Below are 24,329 nucleotides of genomic sequence, written 5' to 3'. Positions count from 1 at the left end.
CTGAAATGGCTCTTCAAAGTTACTGATGATCTCTAATTAACAAATCCAATGGCTTATTCTCAGGTCTTAGCTGTCTTACCCTTTCTGCAGCATTTGATATTGTTTTTCACTTTTCTCTCCCACATATTCTTTCTTCTTTGGGGGTTGTATTCCCCTGTTCATTCTTGGTTCTCTTCCAACCTATCTGATTGCTCTTATCAATCTGATAATTCCCAAATCAATATGTCAGTCCTTCGCAGATTTATATCTCTTTCCCTAGTATTTTTGCTGATCTCTGGTCTTAATTTACCAACTGCATATTGGACATTAAAATTTTGATATCTCATAGGTAAGTATCTCAAACTCAAACATATCCAAAATGGAAGTCATTGTCATTCCCTTCCACCCCATTCTTAATAATGCCTCCATTCTGAACTTTTTTATTGCTTTTGAGGAGACCATTTTCCCAGTTTCCCAGATTTCGACTTTGATGTAATCTTGATCAGTGAGTCAGCAAAGTTCATTTCTACCTGTACAACATCTCCTGTATATAATACTTTCTCTCTGCTCACATGGGTACAAGTCTAGTACAAGCCTCATCAGATCTCAACTGAAATGTTACAATACCCTTTCTAACTGGTCTCCTTGCCTTAATTTTCTCTCTTCTCCAATTCATCTTCCACGTATTTTCCAAAATGATTTTCTTAAAGCATAGGTCTCATCATGTCTTCTTCTCCCATCACTCTGTGTATGTTTTATGTTTCTATTTGTATGCATGTTATTTCCTTCTTTAAAATGTGAGATACTTTGGGAAATATGTTTTAGTGTTAAGAATGAAGATTTATCATTTTGTTACCCCATATGACTGAATCACTAGTTTTCATTGATACCACTGAAGGGATAAAAATGGTAAAGGGAAAGGTAGAGCATATTGTAAGTAGTTACTTGGACCCTGCCTGTTCCTCTTTTCTCTCAGTTTTCTTTGGAAATAACTCATCTGCTATCTTGTCCCCTGCAGGCCAAGACACAGTTCTGATGCACAATTAGACTTGACTACAATGGGAAGGAATTACAGGTACAAAAATATAAAAAAATATAGTTGCCAAATGATATTTTTATGATTTCGTGTTTTGATTGCCTTACCTCTAGCTTAAGAACACTTACTGAATATTTTCCAATATGCTGGTTAAATGTTTTTCCCTACTTCTTTACCCTGTTTTGCATGAGAAGTGGCCTTTCTTGTCTATTGGACCATTCCATGTGTCCTTGTTCTCATTTTATCCTGCTTTTTCCAGCAGATTGCCCTCCCTCTGATTTGAGAAGGGACAATCTTTAAACTTTCCTTATTTTACTGGCTACTTCTCTGCTGCCTGCAAAATGGTCATAACTCCTTCATTCTTAAGCAAGAAAACAAAACTCCAAATCTTTTTACCCAATCTGTTTGCTCCTACTAGCTATTTTCCTGTAGCTTTTCTCCATTTCTTTAGCTGAATTCCTTGAGAAAGTCATTTTTGATCAGTGCCTCTACTTTCCTCCTCCTCTTCTAAACTCTGCCATCTGACTTTTAATTACTTCATTGAAATTGCTTTTCTTAAAGCTATTAGTGACTTCATAGTCCTCATCCTTGATTTCTCTGAAGCCTTTGCTATTTTCACTCATCTTTTCCCTGAATACTTTTTCATCTCTAGGTTTTTGTGACATTGCTCCTGTCAGTCTGCTGTTTTTTTCTTTCTTCTTTGCTGGATCATTATCTAGGTACTGCCCAAGGATATGTCCTGGGCTCTCTGCTTGTCTGATGGATTTCATTTAATTATCTCATTATCTCCTTTGGATTCAGTTATCTCTATGTAGGTAACTCTCAGATCTCTTTATCTAATTGTAGATAGAGACCTTCAGTCTCACATTGTCAACTTCCCATTGGCCATCTCAAATTGGTTGTCCCATAGACATTCCATAGATTCAACATATCCAAAACTGAACCCAGCACATTTAATCACCCCCCAAAGTAACCTCCCTTTCTCAAATGCCCCAAATGCTATCAAAGGGACCTCTCCTCCCATCTTTCCACTTGCTCAGGTTTACAACCTAAGTGTCATTCTAACTTGACTTTCACTCAAAAGTACACATGTAGACTATTGCCAGTTTTGGTTATTTCTACTTTTACAATGTCTCAGGTATTTCTTAATATAAATATCTCTCTCATGTAGATTTTCATTACTTAATGAACACGCCTTTTCAAAAGCCTTTTAGTTGATCTTCCTTTCTCATATTTCTCTTCACCCCAGTCTTTCTCCATTCAGATGTAAAATTGATTTTCCTAAATTGTGGATCTTTCCTTATTACTTCCTTACTCTAATAGCTTCCTAGTGCATATAGCATCAAATATAAAAACCTCTATTTGACTTTTAAAGCCAGTCAAGACCTATCCCTTTGTACCTTTCTAGTCTCTTCATACCTAACTCAATTCCCCTCTTATTATTCTTTGATTCAGCAACACTGGACTTTTTGCTTTTCTTTGCACATGACACCCCATCTCCCACAATACCTAGAATGCTTTTCATTCTCACTTCAATTTCCCTTAATTTCTTCAAGACTAAGCTTAAACTATTTTTTATTTCCATTGCCTCTTGCTGTTTTATGAAGTGATAGAGCTCATAATTTTCTGTCGTATTTTTCTGTAAAACTTTACAGTGAGTTTATATTTTAAATCAGTGTTGTCTTTGATTACCATATGCTCTCCATTTTAGTTGGGATTGTTTAGGCTCTTTGTTATGGCAATTTATTATAGTGATTAAACTTTCATATATGAAATTATTTTAATCAGTGTCAATAATGTGTTTCTTCTGTTTCCTTTTTTTTTTTAAACATCAACAACCTATTTATGTTATTAAAATCATTTTAATGATGGGCCATAAATTTTATCTAATTTTTAATCTTATTTTACCTCTTGTCTAGCAATTCCCCATCTTATTAACAGGTCTGTTATTTTCTGATGTTTTTTGATGCTTGCTAAGTCCAGGGCCTCCCAATTCTTTTTTGAAAAAAAAATTTTTTTTCATCATAAGCAGGCTTTATTTACAACTATATTTCCAGCACATTTTTTGGTCACATTTCCCAGTGGTTCATTTTTTTCCCTGCAAATGCAACTTTTATTTCAGGGAACACTTACTCCCCTATTACTTGCCAGCACAGAATTAAAAAAGACTTCAGGGGAAAAGTGGAAGACAGACTGGGCCCATAACTCAGTTATGTTCATGTTCTCACTCCAAACTGACCTGTCAGGGCCTAGAAGCAGAAGGCTCAGCCACCTACAGGAACAGGTGGAAGATTGAGAAGAGACTGAGGAGGGTGGCAGGATCACAACCATCTGGAAGGCAGCCCCACTCCATTCTATCCCAAATTCCTTCCCCTGCAATACCCTCCCAAGGATGTAACAGAAAAACCAAGACTGATATCCAGTGATAGATGACTTTCTTTTATATTTAAAATAAAATAAAATAAAATAAAACAGCCTCCCCCAAAACAAACAAAAAAATTCAGATTAAATAAAATTTACAGTGAACATACCTAGCAAACATCTGTATGTGCAATTAAATACTGTGTCTGTTACTGTGGTATGAACCTCAAACAAACAATAAAAAGTGTTCTGGGGGACTGGGGTGAATAGAGGAGGGGTAAACACAGATTTTAACTTATGGGATAGGGGAGACAAGACTTCCAGTGGTTCATTGATAACACAAAATAAAATTATATGTATATCTAATTTGGAGGATCTTATCATACATTTATTAATAAGTTTTCATTGCATCATCTTCCTCTTCAACAGATATTGGTAGATAATTTGGTAATTGGTAGGTATTTTCAAAATACTTAAGCACAGGTGCCCCCATTTTTAATAAGGTAGAAAATAAAAAGCAAGAAAAGTTAGTGAGGTGTGATAATTTGAGGACAATATCCAAGTCCATAATTGAGGAGAAGCAGGCTAACAGATAAAATTGCTTGGTATTTCTTCACAGTCCAAGTTATTTTTTCCTGCTTTATTTTACATAAATATCCCTTCCTTCACTTTCACACTTTCAACCAAACTGGACTATTAGCTATTCTTTGATCTCAGTGTAACTGACCTAATTCATTACATTCACACATATAATCTTTCTTGACTATAATACACTTTTTTCTTTCCTTAAACAATGGAGATAATCAATAAAGTTTGAGTTTAGCATAGTGTCTGGTACATAGTAGGTGCTTAATAAATGTGTACTGATTGAATTAAAATAGAGGTGTCTTTTCAAATATTAACCCTGCCTTATTTGCTTTCTCTTTTCAAACTTACAAATATATATATGTATATATATGTGTGTGTGTGTGTGTGTGTGTGTATATACATACATATATATATATATATATATATATATATATATGGAGAAAGGGCAAAACAAGATGAGACACAAACAGACTGGTCCTGGTATGAAAGGGACCACAACTGCTTTCTCTATAGGGTATACTGTAAGGGATCTACTGGTCTGTTTTCTCCATTTCACTATCTCCTGGTGCCTCTCTGATGGTTTTCTTCTAATTTCTAGTAGCTAGACATTTTTTCTCCATCAGGAAAGATATTTCTTTTAACTTCTTCCATAGGTTGCTTCACTTCTTTTGTATTTCCAACCACAAATGTAGCCAGCTAAAGAAGTTTTATAGACATTTTCTGTTTATTTTATTCCATTTTCTTCTTACTGCTATTCTTTGAACTCCATCTATTCTTTGGTAGTATGTGAAAAATTTCTTTCAGTTTTCATTAGTCCCTTGGTTCCTCCCTGGATCCACCCAGAGTATCTCTAGGACTTCACTTAACAAAACTGGATGAAGGGACAGAGTAGTATTGCTCTGTATTCCTGCTAGTGACACTGCCCTTGATACATATCCAACGGGTCTGGGGAATCAGTAAAGTTTTTTGAGTAAGGAAATAAAAACACCTAAATCTGTCAAGAGTAGATGAGAGAGAATAGAGGCTGGAAGACTATTAGGTTGTTTTAGAAGTCTTGAAAAAAGTTAAAGGCCTAAAGAGTATTAAAATGCCAAAATTAATGTAAAGCAGTTCACACAAGGGCTATGTAAATTTGTGCCCTTAATAATACTAATGGTAGAGAGATGAGAGAAATATGAGAGATGTTTTAAAAGTAGATGCGTCAGGTCATAGCAACTAGATAAGGAGTAAGAAAGAAGGAAGGAAGAAAAGAAAGAGAAGGGAAGAACAAAGAATAATTTTGGATGACTAGAGCAGTGGTGATTACAGCTAACTACTTCATGTATGTGAAACAGTGTAATCACTGTTTCAAAGCCATCCTCTTAGTTGTCTTTCATAGATTCCTATGGTTTTATAGATTTCACATGATAGAATCATAGCATTTTTGGTCTAGTAAGAGCCTTAAAGAACATTTAATCTAACTCCATTATTTTGCAGATGAAGAAATTGAGTCTCAGAAAAGGTAAATGACTTTCCTAGGTCACTCTATTCCTTAGTCATAGAGCTGGATTCCTTCTCCTATAAAGCCAATGCTCTTACCTCTATCCCACTGTACTTCAAACAGAATGTGTGCTATATGAAACAAAGTGTTCCCCCTATGGAGACTGGTGGGGTCATATAACTGTGATCTTTTAATATGCAATAGAACTGATGCAATGTTGTCTCATGATGTTTTAGCAACATCTTTCAGATAATTAAATAAAGTCTTATTTTCTATAGAAATCAGTTCTTCAGATTTAAAATTTTCAACCTTCAAATAATAAGCATGGCATAAATAGACTCCATAAATGTATATTTGATGGTAATAATGATAAGTAACTTACATTAATCAGATTGCTGGATCATCTAATTATTTCTTAGTATATCAACATTTCTTCTATTGTGATCAGTTACTCAGATTCACTGAAAAGAATAACTCATATTTATAATTGTTCATTCTAAGAGACTTAGATTATAGTTTTGTCAACAGAATTCTAACCCAGTGTATTTAAATTATTAAAGTTAGAATACTGGACTAAAGTATTAAAATACTGACTGCTAAAATTGGCAATATTCAGTCAAATTACTTAAGGTTTTATAGAGAAATCATTATTTTTAAACAATCTGTAAATACATTTTTGCTTGCTATTGACCCTTCTGTATAAAATACAGTTACTATGAGGAAACTTCAAATTGAGCAGAATTAGAAGAAGGTTGGAGACTGCTAATGTCCAGGAAATTAGATCCACAAAGTTTAAAGGAATATCTAAAGTTACTCATAAAACTGTTTAGAAAAATAATATGTATGTCAGTACTTATTAACTAAAGAAGTTTTGAAAATGACTCATTTCTTTTGAATACAGTTTATCATTCAATCACTTGCAATTGCTATGAAATTACATTTTCCCAAATATTCTAAGCACTGAGCTATTAAGTAATGGACCATTGATGGTTCATTGTATGTTTGTATATTGTTTATTTATTCATATCTGAAGGAAGAAATATCCTAATTATAAAAATCACAAAATCATACTAAATTGAATTAACCTTTCTTCTCTTTTTTAAAAATTAGATACAAAAATATCTCCAAAAATGTTATTTACAAGAATGTGGGATTTCTCTTCCCCTTTAATTTCAATAAATATTGGAAGGAAAAATACATATCTATTAGTTATATATGCATTTGTATATCACTATTGTCCTACTTGTGTTATGTATTAGAATTAAAAATCAGATAATTTGATTTATTTTCTTAATTGCTTAGGTAAAATATTGTTTATAAATTGAATTTGAAAATATTTCACATGTTTAGTTGCTAGTTTGGTCATTTTCATTACATGTGAATTTAAGTTAAAATAAATTATTTTGCATACAATATTTTGTTTTTGTAGAGCCTCATAACATAATATCCATTAATGTTACAAGATTATTATTTCTATGTGTGCATAATATTTTACATCATAAAATTTCTTATTCAGAATGAAACATTATTTAGGTAGAATAAAGTATTTCTAAAATCCTAAATGCTTTTAAAAATTTATGTGGTCTTAGACATCAGAGAGATTTTGAAACTGCTGTATACTGACATTATTCTCCATTAATTTAACATTTTCCTATACTTTTTTAATAGATTTTTTTGATTAAACAACAGATTTTTTTTTAGTAACTGTCACAGAAACCCTCTTGAAACAATTCTTAAACAAAAAGTAATCATTTTGAATTGAGATCTCCCCTTCTCCATTAAAAATAAAAATCAAGGCAGCTATATTTTTGTGAAATACTTTGAAGGAGCACAATGTCCTTTTAATTTTAATTTTGCTTATGATTTAATTTGGTGTCAGAGATTTAGTAAGAATTTGTGTTCATGTGCACATTTTTATTCTTATTCTAAAGGTTTGAAGAGATTGTAATAGGGTATGGTTATAGTTCTGTTTATATATGTGTGCCTATGGGTATGTGCATCTATATATTTATTCACAAAACTCCCCATAGCCATATGCAATTTTGGTGCAGACACTATAATGTAAAATTAGTCCATGCATAACAAAAGCAAAATCTAGTTTGGAGAAGCATTCCTTAATGGTGATTGAACAAAGGGGACTAGTACTACCACATACTGCTTGCTTGGAGGATGTGGTGTGGTATCATTTGTGTGCTGAGAGGTAGCTGAACATTTCCATTTTGGTGTAAATCCCTTGAGAAGGAAAGCATTTCAGAATGGGGTGTGATCTGCTCTCTTAGTAAGAGTGATTGACATGGAATGAATAAATAGAAGAGGAGAATAAATACCACTCCTCCCCTTTTACGCCCAAGCACATATACATTTAATGCAACGCTTTCTGTGAAGAAGACTAGCTTCCTTAATGACAAGCAAATTCCTTAAAAGCCAGGCAATAATTTTCCAGTGGTTCTGGTTTAAAAAAAAACAAAACAAAAACAAAAAAACCCAAGAAACAATCAAACAAAACCCCCTTAGAAAAATATAAACATTTTGTTCCACAAATATGATAGTAAATATGCAGATGAATACATGATGAAATCCTTATATGTGAAAGTGGAACCTTAACAGCAGTTCTTGGTCAATGGGGGAGACAGAATGGTTCACTGAATTGGATAACACAGTGCATACCATAGTGACTGATTAAATTGATTTGTCTGTAGCTACAGCCTACTCTATTACTGAAGCCCTTTAACCTATTTTGCAACTCTTCAAAAACTGAGATGCTGCATGAATGTGATCTTAAAGGAAATTAATTCAAAAGAAGGAATTTTATAAATGCAAATTTAAACTTGATCAAGTAATCATTTTTCTTTTGCACACTGAACAAAAGAACTATGCCAAAAAAAAACACATTAAAAGGAAAAATTTTTTTTCTTTTTCTTTTTTAATTTGACTTTGAGACTTTCAGCTTTCTTAGCTCATAAGTGAATTTGTTTTAATTATTTTTATATTCCTTCTTAGAAAACATAAAACAAGCCAGAATCAAGTGTTCCACTTTGAAAATGAGTTTAATTTACATGATCTTAAATATAGACACATAATTTAACAAATATATTTATATATATGTGGTCTTTTTTATTTTGGGAAATACACAGCAATGTTGTTTGAGACAAATGCTTACTGACTGATTTAACATTAATTTATAGCTAATAAAATATAGACAGTTCATTATATTAATTTCTTGTGCCTGTGAGAAAGCAGTCAACTGTATATCTAGTTTTTGCCAGCTTACCTATTGAATAGAGAGGGAGATTGAAAGTATACAAATTAATTATTATCCTTAAGTGAAATGGACAATTATGAACTGCTTATTATCCCTTCTATTTGTGTTTGAGTTATTAAGTAGTCTAATTTCCAGGACCTAGTCACTTCAAAAATAGTTATATTTGCACTCAGCTAACACACTGTCACACCTGAAGATATTTAATGTCAGTTATAGAAATGTCAGTTTCATTTACATAAAAATAAGTGATACCCTTGAAAGTAATACTTTTTAAAATGGTGAATTATTTTTCTCCCTGGTATATTAAGAAAATAGTATCTCCATTTTAGGGTAACAGTTGCAAAATTTACTTCCTGCACAATAAATGTAACTTGAATAGTAAGTGTACCATATAGTCATGTAAAACATTTACTTTTAGAACAAAGTGTCAACCCAAAATTAATTTGTATATTCTAGACTCTACTTTGATCACTGACCTCAGTTTCTTTTAATATGAAAATAATTTATATTTTATTGAACTAAGGAAAGCGTTTGCTTTAAAATTCGTATTATAAATTTGGTTAGGAGTGAGTAAATGCAGCTTTTAGAAGATGAGTAGATTTTTCAAAAATAAACAGCAGTCATGCACTCAGTGAATACTCACAGTTTTTGACGATAGATTGATGTTCATTTGAATTGAGAATTTAGCCTAGAGGAACAATGAAATGTTTTCAGAAAGAAAAAGAAATCCGTTCCAAAATGAATGACAAGCATGTTAATTTTTTTTTTCCACAAAAAATTGTTGGCATTCCTTTGAAAGCACAGGTATTGTATAGAACCTCCCACTTCCTTCATTAAATTATCATCAGCCTTTACATTTGTGCTTATGAATCTGTCCTAAGTGTCTGGAAACATTCCATTTGTAGTTATGTTCTGATTCAGATACTTTGTATATTCCTCTTGAAATAACTGGTGATTTGCCAGATATTATTCATTAAAGATGTCTGAAATTTGTGCATATCAAATTTCACTGTTTAATTTTTACAAAAGAAAAATTATTTTCTCCTTGTTCAAGTAGTTATCAAAACCAACCCAATCACATTGCCACCTGATTTAAGTTATAATTTTCTCACTCACTAGTTGAATAAATTTCTTTCAAAGTTGAATTAAGTATGTATATTAATATCTATATTTTTAAAGTTCTTTGTAATGCTGTATACTGATTGTGTTGTTTAATAACGGGTGCCCTCTAGTGGACTAAGGTATCTAGAAACAAATCCATACAATTTTTAAAGAAAAGTTTTCTTTTTTGAGACAAGTGCTCACTCTGGTGGACCTGGATTTGCATTCCATCTTTACAACTTCCTATCTTGTGACAGGCAAGTCACCAACACTTCCTATAGACCACCACATTTCTCACATTTTTCAAGTGAAGTTGTGCTAGGTGACCCCTGAGGCCCCTTCTAAGCTTTAAAAATTTGAATCTTTGATAACCACAATATTTTGTCTTATCCAAAAACATTTTGTATCTATTGGTTTTGAATTATTGCATTTGAAATGATTGGTTTATGTAAACTCATTCGTTTTAATCATCAAGCTCCTGGATTAACCCCTACAAATAAGGGAAATTGAAAAACTATAATGTCTTAAGTAATGCTAACTTAAATGAGGCTCCTACTCTATTTTCTAATGCTCCCTGCAGTTAAAATAGCTTTTCCCCTCCTCTTTCTTTGCAGATGCTACAATTGTGGTGGCCTTGATCATCATGCTAAGGAATGTAGTCTACCTCCTCAGCCAAAGAAGTGCCATTACTGTCAGAGTATCATGCACATGGTGGCTAATTGCCCCCATAAAACTGTTCCACAGCAGCCCACTAGTTCTCAGGGAAGACATGAAGCAGAACCACAGCCATCCACTTCGACTTTTCCCCGAGAAGTGGGAGGAGCCTATGGCTACTCATCTCCATCGTATTCTCAGGAGGGCCGATCCGAAATCTCAGAACGGTCAGGCAGGTCACCTCAAGAAACTTCCTCGAGTAAGTTGTCCACCTCACCTGAAGAACAAAGCAGAAAGGGGCCTTCTGTTCAAAAAAGGAAAAAAACTTAAAGCTTTTTTGTCACCATTTTTTTTTTTTTTTACCCAATTGGGATGTCTACCTCATGCAAGTACAGGGGAAGTAATTTCACCATCAGCAGCTGACCTGAAATTTTGACTACTGTTGAGGAACTGTGAAATTTTTTTTAAACAGACAAATCACTCTAAGCAAATTATATTTAAGGAGTCATGTTTTATGTTATTGGAAGAATGAGAGCGAATATGAGAACATATGTGTATCTGCGTCTGCGTTTGCATGTGTGAAAGGAGAGAATATGTATCTGTGATGAGTGTAGCTTTATATACAGGTATGTAGACATATATATAAAGAAGGATATATCTTTATATATATGTGTATATAGATATAAGCACACATACACACAACTGGAAATGTCCAAGAGTTGAATGTCCATGTGAAGCAATATTCACATTTTAGGATGTTTTTGAAAATTACCCCCTGGAAACATTCTTGAAATATCACATTTTTATTTATAGCCACTTATAAACAAGAAAAATATGACTGTTACTCTTTGTCTGAACCAAATAATACTTCACATCTCATAGCTGCCAGTCATATGGTACCAAGAGTATTAAGACATCCATTTTCCCCAAATTAGGGATAACTTTTTGGTTTTGCTTTCTTTTCTGATGCTCATAGATAAGCATTTTCTATTATTATGTCTCAAAGGCAGTACCTTAATGTTCAATGCCTCTAACTGCCATTGTTTTTTATTTGTTCTGGAATACAGGACTCCAGAAAAGACAATGAATGTGTATTTTATGTGCTGGTATCTCAGTGTTACTTTATATGAATACAGCATAATTGTGAACTAGATGCCTACTAGGAGGAACAAAGGGAAGGTAATATAAAAGTTGTTATGACTTGATCATTTTGTATGGTGGTGTGATATCATCCCACTGTGACCCTTTATATATTATCAGGTGGTTGAGGGTCTGTTGGGAATAGCAGCTTTCCTGGTCAAGTTAATAATCCCTCTCACCATTGTTTAGATCAAAGGGCCCTCCTTTTAAAAAACAAAACGAAAAACTACTGAAAAACTCTTAATAGTTTGATATATATATATATATTTTTGGTGATGGTTTTTTCCAGGAGAATGCAGGAATAAATCTGTTTTTTAAAAAGATCAAATGAAAAAAAAACAGCACAAAAATTAATAAACCATGATGATAAAGGTTGAGAATGAAAATAAAGTGGGTACCAACAGTTATCCAACCTGTATTAGAAAATAATTATATTTGGGGGGAAAGAAGTGCAGTATTTAATGACGCACAACTTGAGTGATGAAACCTGGGGTAGAGGTCTTTACACCTCAAACTGCCTGAAATCTAGGGGTATATTGTGTATGTGTGTATATATACATACATATACATGTATGTATATATATATACAGACTTGTCATAATGAAATTGACCATATTACAAGTAATTACCTTATCACTGATGCTGAAGTTAGGTCATAGAGACTTTGAGCTCTGAAGTACAATCCAGGATTCAGCATTACAGGCTTTGCATCAGTCGTCCCAGTAAGTAACTCCTTTGTTAAACTGATAAAATGGTTGGGGAGAGGTGAAGAAATGTGGGCTGCATAGTAACCGTCATGGTATTGTTACCTTGAGATTCATACAGAAAAAAATTACAGGACATTCCTGTTCAAGTTGCTATTCATAAATTTATGAAACATATCCAAGAAAGTATAATTTTAATTATAACACCTAACATTGGCAATAATTGTTGGTTTGCAAGTGTCTGGTAGGTGTAAGCTCAGATAATCAAAAAAAAAAAAAAAAGAAAAGAAAAGAAAAGAAAGAAAATAGCATGAATCAAATTAGACAGTTTCCGTTATATAGTTTGTTGACCCTCCCCCACTTATCCTGCTCTGGGAGACTTACAGTTGCTACTGCTTCAGTGAGCAGCAGATAAGGATATAATGCCTCAGGCTGTGGCACAAATCCTTTACAATTTAGCTTGAATTCCATGACAGTGTTTGTGAGAATCTCCATGGTTTATACTGATATTCTCAGTGTGCTATAATGCAAAGCTTACCTTTGACGATATTGAATGTGATATATCTATAGAGAAGTACTTCCTTGCCTTATGTGAGGATTGTAAGCTTATTTAAATTATGTAGACAAATCAAAGTGGCATTGCTTAACCTTATAGCAGGTATTATAACCAGGTTAAACGGTATAAAGATGCAAAACATAGGTCACTTTGAAAATTCAAACCAAAGTTTCTTGACCTTGTAGAAATAGGAAATTGTGCATTTGAGAACTGGACATTCCCTGTTTACATATTAAAAAAAAGTTCAGAGCTGAGATCATTTTATGGAGTAAGATATTCAAAGTTAGGGTCAGAATTTTAGACCTTACTGGCGCAGTTTAAAATCATTGTAAGCGCCAACCCAGACTGAACTATTAAGAGCACATACCAAACCTATCTTATGGTTAAAAGTTTAGGGTTTATTTTTTTATATAAGAATATTATCACGATTACATAACATACTCAGGACAAAGAACTTTGCTCAGGGAATATACCATATAATGTTGGGTTTTTTCTTTACAGAATAGTCTATGGGCCTGCTTATTCAAAACAAACCAAAAAAACTTAGACCTTTATGTAAGTATTATGGACTGATGTTAGTAACTACCTCTGAGTTTGTCATAGACCTAAGTTTTTGATAATCAGATATCAATTTTTGTATTTTTGTTTCATGTGAAAATGATAAAGTGGTATTCCTGTACCTGGTTGCTTATGTGAATATCAGTGATGTTAGTCACAGTGTATTTGCATAGGTGAAAATGTTATATTCTGTTTACAGCAAAAGACTACCTCATAGTTAATGCAGAGCACACCTTTATGCTGCTCCAGCCTTAAAGGTGGCTGTTGACCCTATGGTACATACTCTTTAATATCTGTATAATATATAGTAATTCACCATTGCATATTTCTGAACAAACACTTGGTGACAATGAAGCATCTGATTTTAGTTGTGTGAAGTCTCCAGATATTTCTTTTAAAGTTATTGATTTGGTCTAAAGGATTATGGGCACTCTTCACAAAAGCCAAATAGAACATTAAAGCAGCCTTGGAAATAGCCTGATTGCCTAGGGGTGAATAATCATTTATGCTAATTTCATTCATATTGCTACTAGTCAAAGCTACCAAAAGCCAAACATTGCAGCTTGTGGCATGTAACTAACTAGCACTGCATTGTCAGGAGATATAAAAAGTGCAATTCTATACCTAGCTACTAGAATTGGCCTTTGAAAGAAAGATAGAGTTGGACTACAAAAAGAAATGGCCATTTACATGAACTAGAGTTTCTTGGTTCAAGAGCAGGGCTATGGTCCTAAGAATAGATTGCTCCTTGTCCTCCCATGTACATTAAATGGAACACTTCAAGCAGTCTGTGTATTTAAACAATAAAACCCAAGAAAGATGCACTCCTATTCTCCCAGACCTCACAAAGGTATAAATGGCTAAATATCAAGATAATATTTTCATAACTGAATTTGTCTTTACTAGAAGAATTTGCTTGATTCTTTTTGTAATTGACAGATGAAACCAAAAGAATATTGAGCACCTGCACACCACCCAGAGTAATTTGAGTTGTGTTCTATTTTTGAGTGCAATTTAGGGAAAGAGATCAAGGAATGAGCCTTATGGCTGACTGGCCTGATACATAGTAGCTTCAATCCTCCTTTAAAAAGAGGATATTTTAATTGCCAATCTTTTTTTCTTTTTCCTATTATGGCTTAAGTTTATTTTGCACCAGTGCTATCCCCAAGTTACTTACTGCTAGTTGTATTTAGTTTTGTGAATAGAGACCCATACATGTTAATAGACTTTGTAACATTCACTGTAAGATGAATTATAAAGGACATGGGAAATCTCATTAAGTCTTAAAATTAATTTAAATTAATTTATCTGTTTTCTCTAAGAAATGTTTATCATAAAAATATGTGTGTATTTCCCCATGGGTTATAAAAAACAGGGAAAGTATATACATGTGCAGATGCACTGACTTTAATTTTCTAGATGTCTTAATGAGATTTATTTGTTTTAGAGAACCCCTCATGGAGAACATCCAATTCTCTCTTACACATCTATGAACAACCTCTTCGAAGATGTGGTGGTTGTATTAGCTGTGTCATAATTGTTGAGTTGTAGGAAGAGGTTGATCTATGAATGTTTAGGGCTTTTTTCCTTTTTGTGCTTTAAATGGAGCTGCAGAATTTAATATTGTACCAGGAGAAAGAGTTGAGCTATGTCCCACACCTGTTGCTTAACATATTTCAGAGTTACCAGCTTTAAAATAATCGTGTTGGGCTACCTCTTGAACTCCTTTTTAGCAATTATTGGCAACCACCACCAGCCTGGCTTTAACTAGTATGTGATGCTTTATGATGACAACTGTAACCATACTAGAGACCAAAGTGAACACTGATTTCTATTTGTCTTTAATACTGTGTCTTATCTAGTGTTTTTTAAATTATCCTATGTAGTATATAGATTACCTCATTGTCCATTTTGACTCATGTTGTTTACAAGCTAAAATAAAAATCACTTGAATTGTATGTTTTTAAAAGGAGGAAAAGAGTTAGATATTTTGAAGGGCATTTCATCAGTTTATGGTCATCTTGCTAGACTAAAGCACTGATTGCCTTTCTGCATATCATGTATTTTATATTCTCATTTCATGCCTAATGTCTTATTTCTGTCAATCATGGATGTTATGAGGTTTCAAAGAAGTACTTGATTAAAAATAAAACATATAACGTTGGCATTTACACTGGCCTTTGGAGATTGTCTGTGATTTCTGAGGTTGAAGGATGACGGCTGCTCTCCTTAAACGGCGTTCACACTCACCCGAATGCAGAGAGAATGGTTTATAACATCTCATCCACTAAAGGCCATTTTAGTTATGGAAATCATTGCTTGTTCAGAAGAATGTGAGGCCAGATGGATAAGTTACTTCAGGGTTAGGTCAGCTGTAAAAATTCTCCCCATGTCCCGCAGCCATGAAACTGTAGGAGATTATTGATTTTGAAATCAGTTCAATGCATGTATCCTGTAGTCATCTCAAATCTTCAGAACTATCCATTTTCAGACACTTTGGGAGGAATTATTTTTCTCATTTTTCTTTCATCCCTATGAAAGTATAGCTGAGGTTACTGTCCTATAGCACTGTATGTGATATGTAAGATTCCAAATATAGATTTAATGTATTATTCCTTAAAACTATATTTATTATTTATCATGTGAGTAGGAGACCATTCTAATGAATCTATTGGATCTCTCAGTCACACAATTTAGTTCTTCAACTAGAGACATATGTATTTTTAAATAGCCATATGAAAGACTATATATTTGGATGTTTATATAAAAGCAATTATATATTTTTTCCATGGTTGTTTTTTTTCCATAAAGGTTTCCCATTTCTAGGGGTAGCTTTCTCTTAGCATAAACTTCATCTTTCTTTAACCATTAAATTTTTTTTACGTATTAAGGAGACTCCCTTTTATAGAGGATTCATATAACCAGAATCTTAATAACTCATATTTATGTAGCCTTTCAAAGCATACCAAGCACTTTTCTCACAATTCCTTTTGTTACTCATTTCATACCCCTTGTGAAGTGGTAGTGTAAGTATTATTATTCTTATTTAACATATGAAAACTGAAGCTCAGAAGTGAAAGGACTAGTACAAAGAACTAGAGCTACTAAATGGCAGAATTCATATTCAGAGATATATCTTAGGATTCTGCTGCATTATGTCACCTCTAACAGTGTAAAAATGAATGCTACCTAGAATATCTATGCTATAATTAAAGGGCATTTTATTTAGTTATAATCCATTATTTTTTATTTTATCTTGTTATTGTATTTTATTAAGTTTTAATCCATTATTTTTACCCAGTATGCAAGAGGTAATTTCAAATTCTTGCTGGCCACAGCACAAAAGGTACCATGGCATTATGTAGTTACAGGAGAGAAATTTTTAAACCAGCACCATTATAAATGTCTTAAAACTAGTTTCTTATTGTTTGAGGGTTTGTCTGTTGCTTCTGACCTAGTACTCTTATAGTACCTTTTTCTGGGTTCTCAAAATGTTACCTTTATCACCCTTTGTTCTAAAATAAAGTTCATACACTAATTCTTGAAATCTCAGACTACCTTTTAAACATCCCCAAATTACAGAAAACACAGCTTAATGGTAGCCAGAGCTCAGCAATGTATTTTTGAGCTAGTATGGCTGACAGCTTTGATCTCCAAGAAGACTTAAAAACCCAGTGAAGAAGATAGATGATGTCTAATTGGAAAAGATCTGGTTTTTGCAATAAGAAAGCAATATCCTGGAATCATAAATTACTGAGTTGGCATATATTAATTTCAGCCCTTCAGAGTGAACTAAACTTACAAATGCCTTTTTCCCTTCTTCTGATAATTATTTCTTTCCCTTTGGGGAATAAGCAATTTGGAAGAAGCTAAGTCAGTGATATTCATTTGGTCTTTTCCAGCAGTGTAGTATGAGAATTGTTCTAACCGGATTCTAGAGAATAAGTTCCAAGCAATGTGTTTCACAGAGAAGTGATCTAACATTAATACTCAGTATTCATGTTTTTGAGATATTTTTAGGGAATCAGTTTTACTTAACAGGTATAATGACCTGAAGTTGTGAGCCTGAAAAATCTTTTATCTATGTTGACTTAACCTCACTTAAAGCAAGATATATTTCACTTATGAATAAATCAAAGAATTTTCAGTATATTGAGATAATTGGCTTTTTGTAAATCTTTTGTAAGAAAAATCATCACCTCCATAGTTATTTTTGCTGCTAATTTCTGATTGCTGTCTGTTGGCTTTCTTAAAGTGAACCACATCTTTCTACCATAGATCTTGAATCATTTGAGTCAGTCCCAAACCTGTGAGAATACTAAACATTCTCAGAGTATTAACTTCTAATGATTTTTTCCTTTACTTTGTTATTGGTGAAAATAGGCATTCTGTGAAAATTATTCCTCTTTTTACTTTTCCTTCTGTATTAATTAACCTATAACCATGGTATGTCATAGTCTAATATTTACTATACTGAACATTTGGCTTAGACAGGATAGCTATTACAAAATTTAACTTTGTGACCAAATCAAAGAGCCTTGTAGAAAGGAGAAGGCATGGTCAATGAAACATTTGTCCCAACATTGTGTCATTGAATGATCTGACTTGGGTCAAAAGAGGTGGGTTGGAGATACAACTTTGTCCCTTAATAGATGTATGATACTGAGCAAGTCTTTCCTTCTCTGAGCCTCAATTTCTTCATATGGAAAATTGGAATAAAAATATTTGTCTAATCAACCTTAGGATTCCTGGGATAATTCAATATAACATCTGCAAAGATGCTTCATAAACTATAAAATCTGTTTTAAGATAGAAAGTAATAGTTTCCAGAATCCCACTTTTGGAATATATTAAACTTTAAGGATTTTAAATTTTCTCTTTTTTCAATGCATCTGATTATTTTTAAAGCTTCCAATTTACTGTCAAAAACAATGTAATTTAAAAAATTTTAATAGTATTTTATTTTTACAAATATGTGTAAAGATAGTTTTCAACATTCATTTAGAACTTTGTATTCCAAATTTTTCTCCCTTACTTCCTTCTTCCCCAAGACATCAAGCAGTCTGATACACATTAAATATATGCAATCTTTTAAAAAACATTTTCATATTTGCCATCTTGTACAAGAAAAATCAAACAAAAAAGGGAAAAAAAGACAAGAAAAAAGCAAAAAAGAAAGGTGAAAATACTATGTTTCAATTCACATTGTTTCCATAGTTCTCCTTGTGAATGTGGATGGTATTTTCCACCCCAAATCTATTGAAATTGTCTTGAATCACCACATTATTGAGCAGAACCACATCCATCACAGTTGATTATCACATAATCTTCTTGTTATTGTGTACAATATTCTCTGGTTCTGCTCACTTCACTCATCATCATTTTATGTAAGTCTTTTTAGGCCTTTATGAAATCAGTTTTCTCATCATTTTTTATAGAACATTCCATTGCCTTCATATACCATAACTTGTATCCACTCAATTTCTAGTTCCTTGCCACTACAAAAAGGGCTACTACAAACATTTTTGCATCTATGGGTCCTTTCCCCATTTTTGTTATCTCTTTGGGATGTAGACCCAGTATGAAACTACTGGATCAAGGCTATGCACAGAAAAACAATGATTTTAAGGGAAAGATAACTTCACAATTTAGTTTTTCAGATTTATAACACTCTGGCACATTTGGTAGTATAATTTCTCTTTCATCATAATCTGAGTTATCGCCAGGTTATCATAAGTATCACATTCCAAGCCTATCTGCTAGTCATTGATGCATCATTGATTTTGCAATAGCAGAGGAAATTCATAGCTATAAGGAAATCAAATTCATAGCTATCCACATTAGCCAGGGGAGGAGTTTGGGGCTTTTATTTTCTAATTGAAAGAAAGACTATCTCAGAGACCCAACAAAACATTATACTGTCTGAAAAAAGTCCTGGACAGTCCTCAACTCCTAGAATGATTCCTAGTAACCAGTATACCCTTAATTATGACCATATCTCCATGGTGAGGGTGATAACAACAGCTGCCAAGCAAACCTTATACCCTAGGCAATCCTTACAGAATCTCAAGAGCTGGAAGGGACTTTAGACACCATTCTATTCCAGCCTATACTACTGAAAATCTCTTCTACACCACCAGAAAGTCATTCAGCCTTGTTTGAAGACCCCCAGTGATGTAGAAACTATTGGCTCTCATAGCAGCTTTTTGGGAGAGCTCTAATCCTTAGGAAGTTATATTCAGCTTAAATAGGCTTCTCAGCAGCTTGTACTAAATACTCCTAATTCTTCTTCCTCGTCTCAAACCAGATATAGTAAATAGTCTTTCATTTGAAGAAAGCTATCAAGTCCCTATAGAAGTCTTCTCTTCTCCAGACCAAACACAACCAAACATCAGCACTTCCTTCATATAATTCACTTGGGGCACAATTTTTAGACTCTTTATTCTTCTAGATGTGTTCCTCTGAATACTTTTAGACTTATTGGCATCTTTCCTAAAATGTGGCTCCCAGAAATAAGCATATCAATTCAGATATATTTGTCGAGGACAGACTCTTGGGATTAATACCACTTTTTTTTTTCTCACAAGAGTTGAACCCAAGAGATTGACTAAGAATTCCTTATTTTAGCACTCAGGGGTGCTCCATATTTCAGGTAGGATGTAGGAATCAAACAAACAAAAAGCAACAAACCATAATGATGCCATAGTGGAGCTTGATTGAAATAGACAAATATCGTAACTCCTATATGACTTCTCTTGGGATTTGGACAAGAAAGGAGCAAACTAGTTTCTACTACAATAATAATGGCAGATGGAATATTATACTTCTCAGGCAAAAGTAATAGGACTGGGAGTATGATAAATAGGGCCAGATTTAAAATTAGAAGGGTCTTTAAATTTATCAAGTCCAACCCTTTCATTTTTATGAATTAGGAAACTGAGACCTGCATAGGTTAAATAATTTGTCTAAGATTTCATAGATAGTAAGAGCTAGGGTTCATTCCAAAGATCTCTTGACTCCAAATCCAGTGTTCTTTCCATGGTACCACAGGATTAAAGAAACAGGAATATTATTGGAACCAATACACATGTAATTAAACTTTGTAGTCTGGACTCACACATGTAACAAATATTTTTATTAAGTTTCTGCCACATGAATATAAGTTGTGAGAGTTATGGGCTAAATAGAAGTTAACCTCTACAAGCTTGGATCTTATAATCTATTTAGAAAGAGAAAACATGAAAGATACAGGTGATAATAAAATATATGATAAATTGTTCAAATCTGTACTAGAGCCAGTTAGCACTTTAGGAATAAAGAAAAAAATATTATGGTTTAGACAACACAACAGTAGTTAGTAGACTACAGCCCAAGGGCCAAATATAACTAGCTACGTGGTTTTGTATATCTTGCAAACTAAAAATGGTTTTTATACTTTGAGATACAGTTCTTAGCTCTTAACCATTAACAAAAAAAAGTTGCAGCTGGATTTGGTCTGCAGGCTGTAGTTTGTTTATCTCCACTAAGGGAATTGGAAGGTGTCTAGGAATTGGAAACAGCATGTCATGTTCATGAATCATATCCCTCAGGGTGAGTAGATAAGAAGTTAGGAAGATAGTAGGTCCAGATTATATAGAACAATGGTTGGTAGCATAGTGAATAGACCACTGAGCCTGGAATCAGGAAAATCTGAACTCAAATCCCATTTGCTAGTTGTGTGACTGGGCAGTCATTTAACTTAAGTCTTTCTCGGTTTCCTCATCCTATATAAAATGGGCTACTAATAATACCTACTTCCTCAGAGTTGTTTTGAGGGTAAGATTAGATAATATTTGTGAAGCACTTTGTATAGTTTAAAGCACTATATAAATTTTTTGGAATTTAGCCTGCCAGCTATAGAACCAAATGGAGGTTTTGAAACAAGTTAGTTGTAACCCGAGGATTTAACTATTTTTGAAGATTCATTTAGTAGCAACATTCAGGATATTTTAGGGGGATGTATAGAGATTAGAGGCTTGTAAAAGAGGCTATCACCACAAGCATGATGGTAGCTGGAGTATAAAAGAAGGAAGGATCAACAGAACTTGGTGACTAATCATGTATGAGATATAAAAAGAGAGCAAGGAGTATTTAATTTTAAACTTGGTGACTGGAAGATTGTGATGGAGATAAAAAAACAAGTAGAAATCCCAAGATGAGAAGGAACGATTCAGAACTCAAATGAAAAGATGTTGAGATATCCATATGGAAGCAGTTACCTAGAGTTAATGAAAGAGGAAGCTTTGGAAAGATAGATTTGGGAAGTCTTTAATGTAGAAGGAAGCATGACATAGATGGAAAAACCCTGGATTCAGAGTAACAAAGACTTAGTAACTCTGTGACTTTGGGCAAATCAATTTATCTTTCTAGTTCTGAGTTTTCTCAATGGTAAAATGAGAGAGGACACATCTACCTTTAAATCTATATCTTATGAAGTCCCAACTCTGAGAAGAAATGATTGGGTTCCCCAATTCCTGAGCCTACTGGTAGCTGGATTTTATTGCAGTTTTGGGCCCTGATGAGTCTGGATATATAGAAAGAAATTACTTATCAGGTGTATTTTTTAATAATCCCCAATGCAATGGTAAAAACCATGGTTCTGATGTGAGCATTTGGCTAAAGTGACCCAGGAAGTCAGCCTATAATAGAGATTCTTAACAGAGACCCTTTTATCACTCTAGTGAAAATTATGGATCATTTCTCAGAATTGTGGTTTAAATACTTGAAAAATGTTAGATTTTAGTTAGAATTTAATGAAAATAAAGATATACCCTTTCTAAATTCATAGATACCTTCTCCTAAAAAAAAAAAACAACCTATTCAGCCCTTGGGGGTCCAATGATCCCAGGGGAAGACCTCCATTCTTTAAACATTGTAAATACTTAGAAATACACAGCTAGTTTGAAATGTTTTCATGTGTCCTAATAGAAACATTCATCTCATTTATTTTTGTCCAGCAAGTTCTATTAGGGAATGTATAGTTTTAAAATCTTAATTGGGAAAATTAGGAAAATAAGTAATGAATTCTAAGACACCTCGGTATGCATGATTTCTACCTTAAAATAATAGCAAATCAAAAGGATGTTTAAGACAAAGAACCCCAGAAATTTTGTCCCTGAATTATATGGGTAAGCACCCCTTCCTCAGTCATTAAACATAGAATGTGTGTATCTTACTGTGGTCCTGATGTATCATTTTTATAAGCTTTTTATTTATTTATTTATTTTTGGTGAGGAGCTTTTGCTTGCTTTGCTATTAAATCAAAGAATTGCTGAGATGACAACCCATCATTTTCTGATCGATAACCCTTATGTTTTCTTGTTATTTTCTTGAAATTGAAAATGTCTGTCAAATGTCCTTTCTGTGGACTGGCTTGCTCTGCTTCCTGGAAACAAAATTAGGGTTAAAAAGTAAGTATTCACTCCTCAAATTCTCAATTCTAACTTTTTCAATTTAAAGATCAGCATATGTTATTCTCTGTCTAATTAATTTCTCCCCCCTCCCTCTGCTCATCCACACATGCATTTTTTCAAGAGGTTTCTCCATGCTTTGGGAAACTAAATGCAAAGCTTTCAAGAATGTACATTCAATGGCCTTTTAGTATCCACTCCTACCACTCAGAAATGTCTTGCTCCTCAAGCTCAGCCTTCCACCATGGAAACACATCATTTGGCTGTGTGTTTATTTCTAAAATGACCTGAAAGTTTTGAAAGCGTGTATGTGTGTGTGTATACGTACTGTGCACATGTGAATGTTTCATGCTTTCTGAAGATCAAAGATCTCAAATTTTCTCTGGTTTGGGAACTGCCCAGTAGCTATACTCCCAACACAAATTCTCCTAGGCTGTCTTTCATTGCCTTGGCCCTTCTGTCTTAGGTAATTTTTGTCATGGAAGGTCTGATTCAATCTCTAGTCTGAAAGCCATCAAAGGCCTGATCTCAGAACTGATATACTAGGATCTATTTGGGATTACTAGAAACTTTGCTAGGGACTAGTTTAAAGCTTTAGAGAAACTCTATAACATTTCAATTGTTGTTCAGTCATTTTAGTTGTGTCTAGCTTTTTGTGACCCAATTTGGGGTTTTCTTGGCAAAGATACTGGAGTGGTTTTGCCATTTTCTTCTCCTGCTCATTTTACAGATGAGGAAACTGAGGCAAATAGGGGTAAGTGACTTCCCCAGGATCATACAGCTAGTAAGAGTCAGCACAGATTTGCAATCAAATCTCCAGGGCTGGCACTTTATTTACTGCACTACCCACCTGCCAACATTTCAACTATTCCAAATCAAAACTGTTTGTTCTTTTGCCTGTGGCAGTGTTATTTAATCTTTTCTTTACTTATTTTCTAAACACATTGCCAGAAGCAATGTACCTGGTGAGTCCCCACTTTTATTGTTAAAGTTGCAGAGGACTATTCATCATATTTTCCATTTCCTCTCCAAGGAAATTTAGATTGGATAATAGGATCATAGATTTAAAGTAGTAAGGGACCTCAACGTTCAGCTCTCATTTTACAGATGAACTACATGAAGCTCAAGAATATTAAATGACATGATGGTCATATGGCAGTCAGCATCAGAGACAGGATTTGAATCCCAGCCCTCCTTAACAAGACAATGCTCTTTCCACTGATACTTTAAGCAACAGAGATTTGTATTGGTGCTTCAAACCCTCTCTCTTCTTTTCATTAAGTTCATTGTAGACAATTGTTTTTCCTTGTTCATTCTGTATCATAGCTTTTGTGAACACTGGTTATTATCAGTCTCCCATTGTGACCTATCTTTAAATACCTAATTTTTTTTCACTTGTTCTAACATTATCCAGCCGTGCTCTATACTACTTCCTCTTGTTTCCTTCTTTATCATGGGTTC

The 24,329-nt window shown here is 33.6% G+C and overlaps 1 protein-coding gene across 6 annotated transcripts in view; it reads left to right on the top strand.

Moving 5' to 3' along the window:
* LIN28B (lin-28 homolog B) overlaps window positions 1-22,141 on the top strand; it is a 128,124-nt gene extending 105,983 nt beyond the window's left edge. For 5 of the 6 annotated variants that reach the window (XM_074310205.1, XM_074310203.1, XM_074310204.1 and 2 more), the window contains 2 exons: window positions 998-1,054; window positions 10,422-22,141. In XM_074310205.1, the coding sequence (XP_074166306.1) occupies window positions 998-1,054; window positions 10,422-10,791 (427 nt within the window). In that variant the 3' untranslated portion in view covers window positions 10,792-22,141. The remainder of the gene's footprint in view (window positions 1-997; window positions 1,055-10,421) is intronic. The other variant, XM_074310206.1, reaches the window with a different exon arrangement.
* The last annotated feature ends 2,188 nt before the right edge of the window (window positions 22,142-24,329 follow it).

This window comes from Sminthopsis crassicaudata, chromosome 4, assembly GCF_048593235.1.
Source record: "Sminthopsis crassicaudata isolate SCR6 chromosome 4, ASM4859323v1, whole genome shotgun sequence".
NCBI lineage: Eukaryota > Metazoa > Chordata > Mammalia > Dasyuromorphia > Dasyuridae > Sminthopsis > Sminthopsis crassicaudata.
The sequence above is the reverse complement of the archived record's forward strand: the minus strand, read 5'-3'. Positions and strand labels throughout refer to the sequence as shown.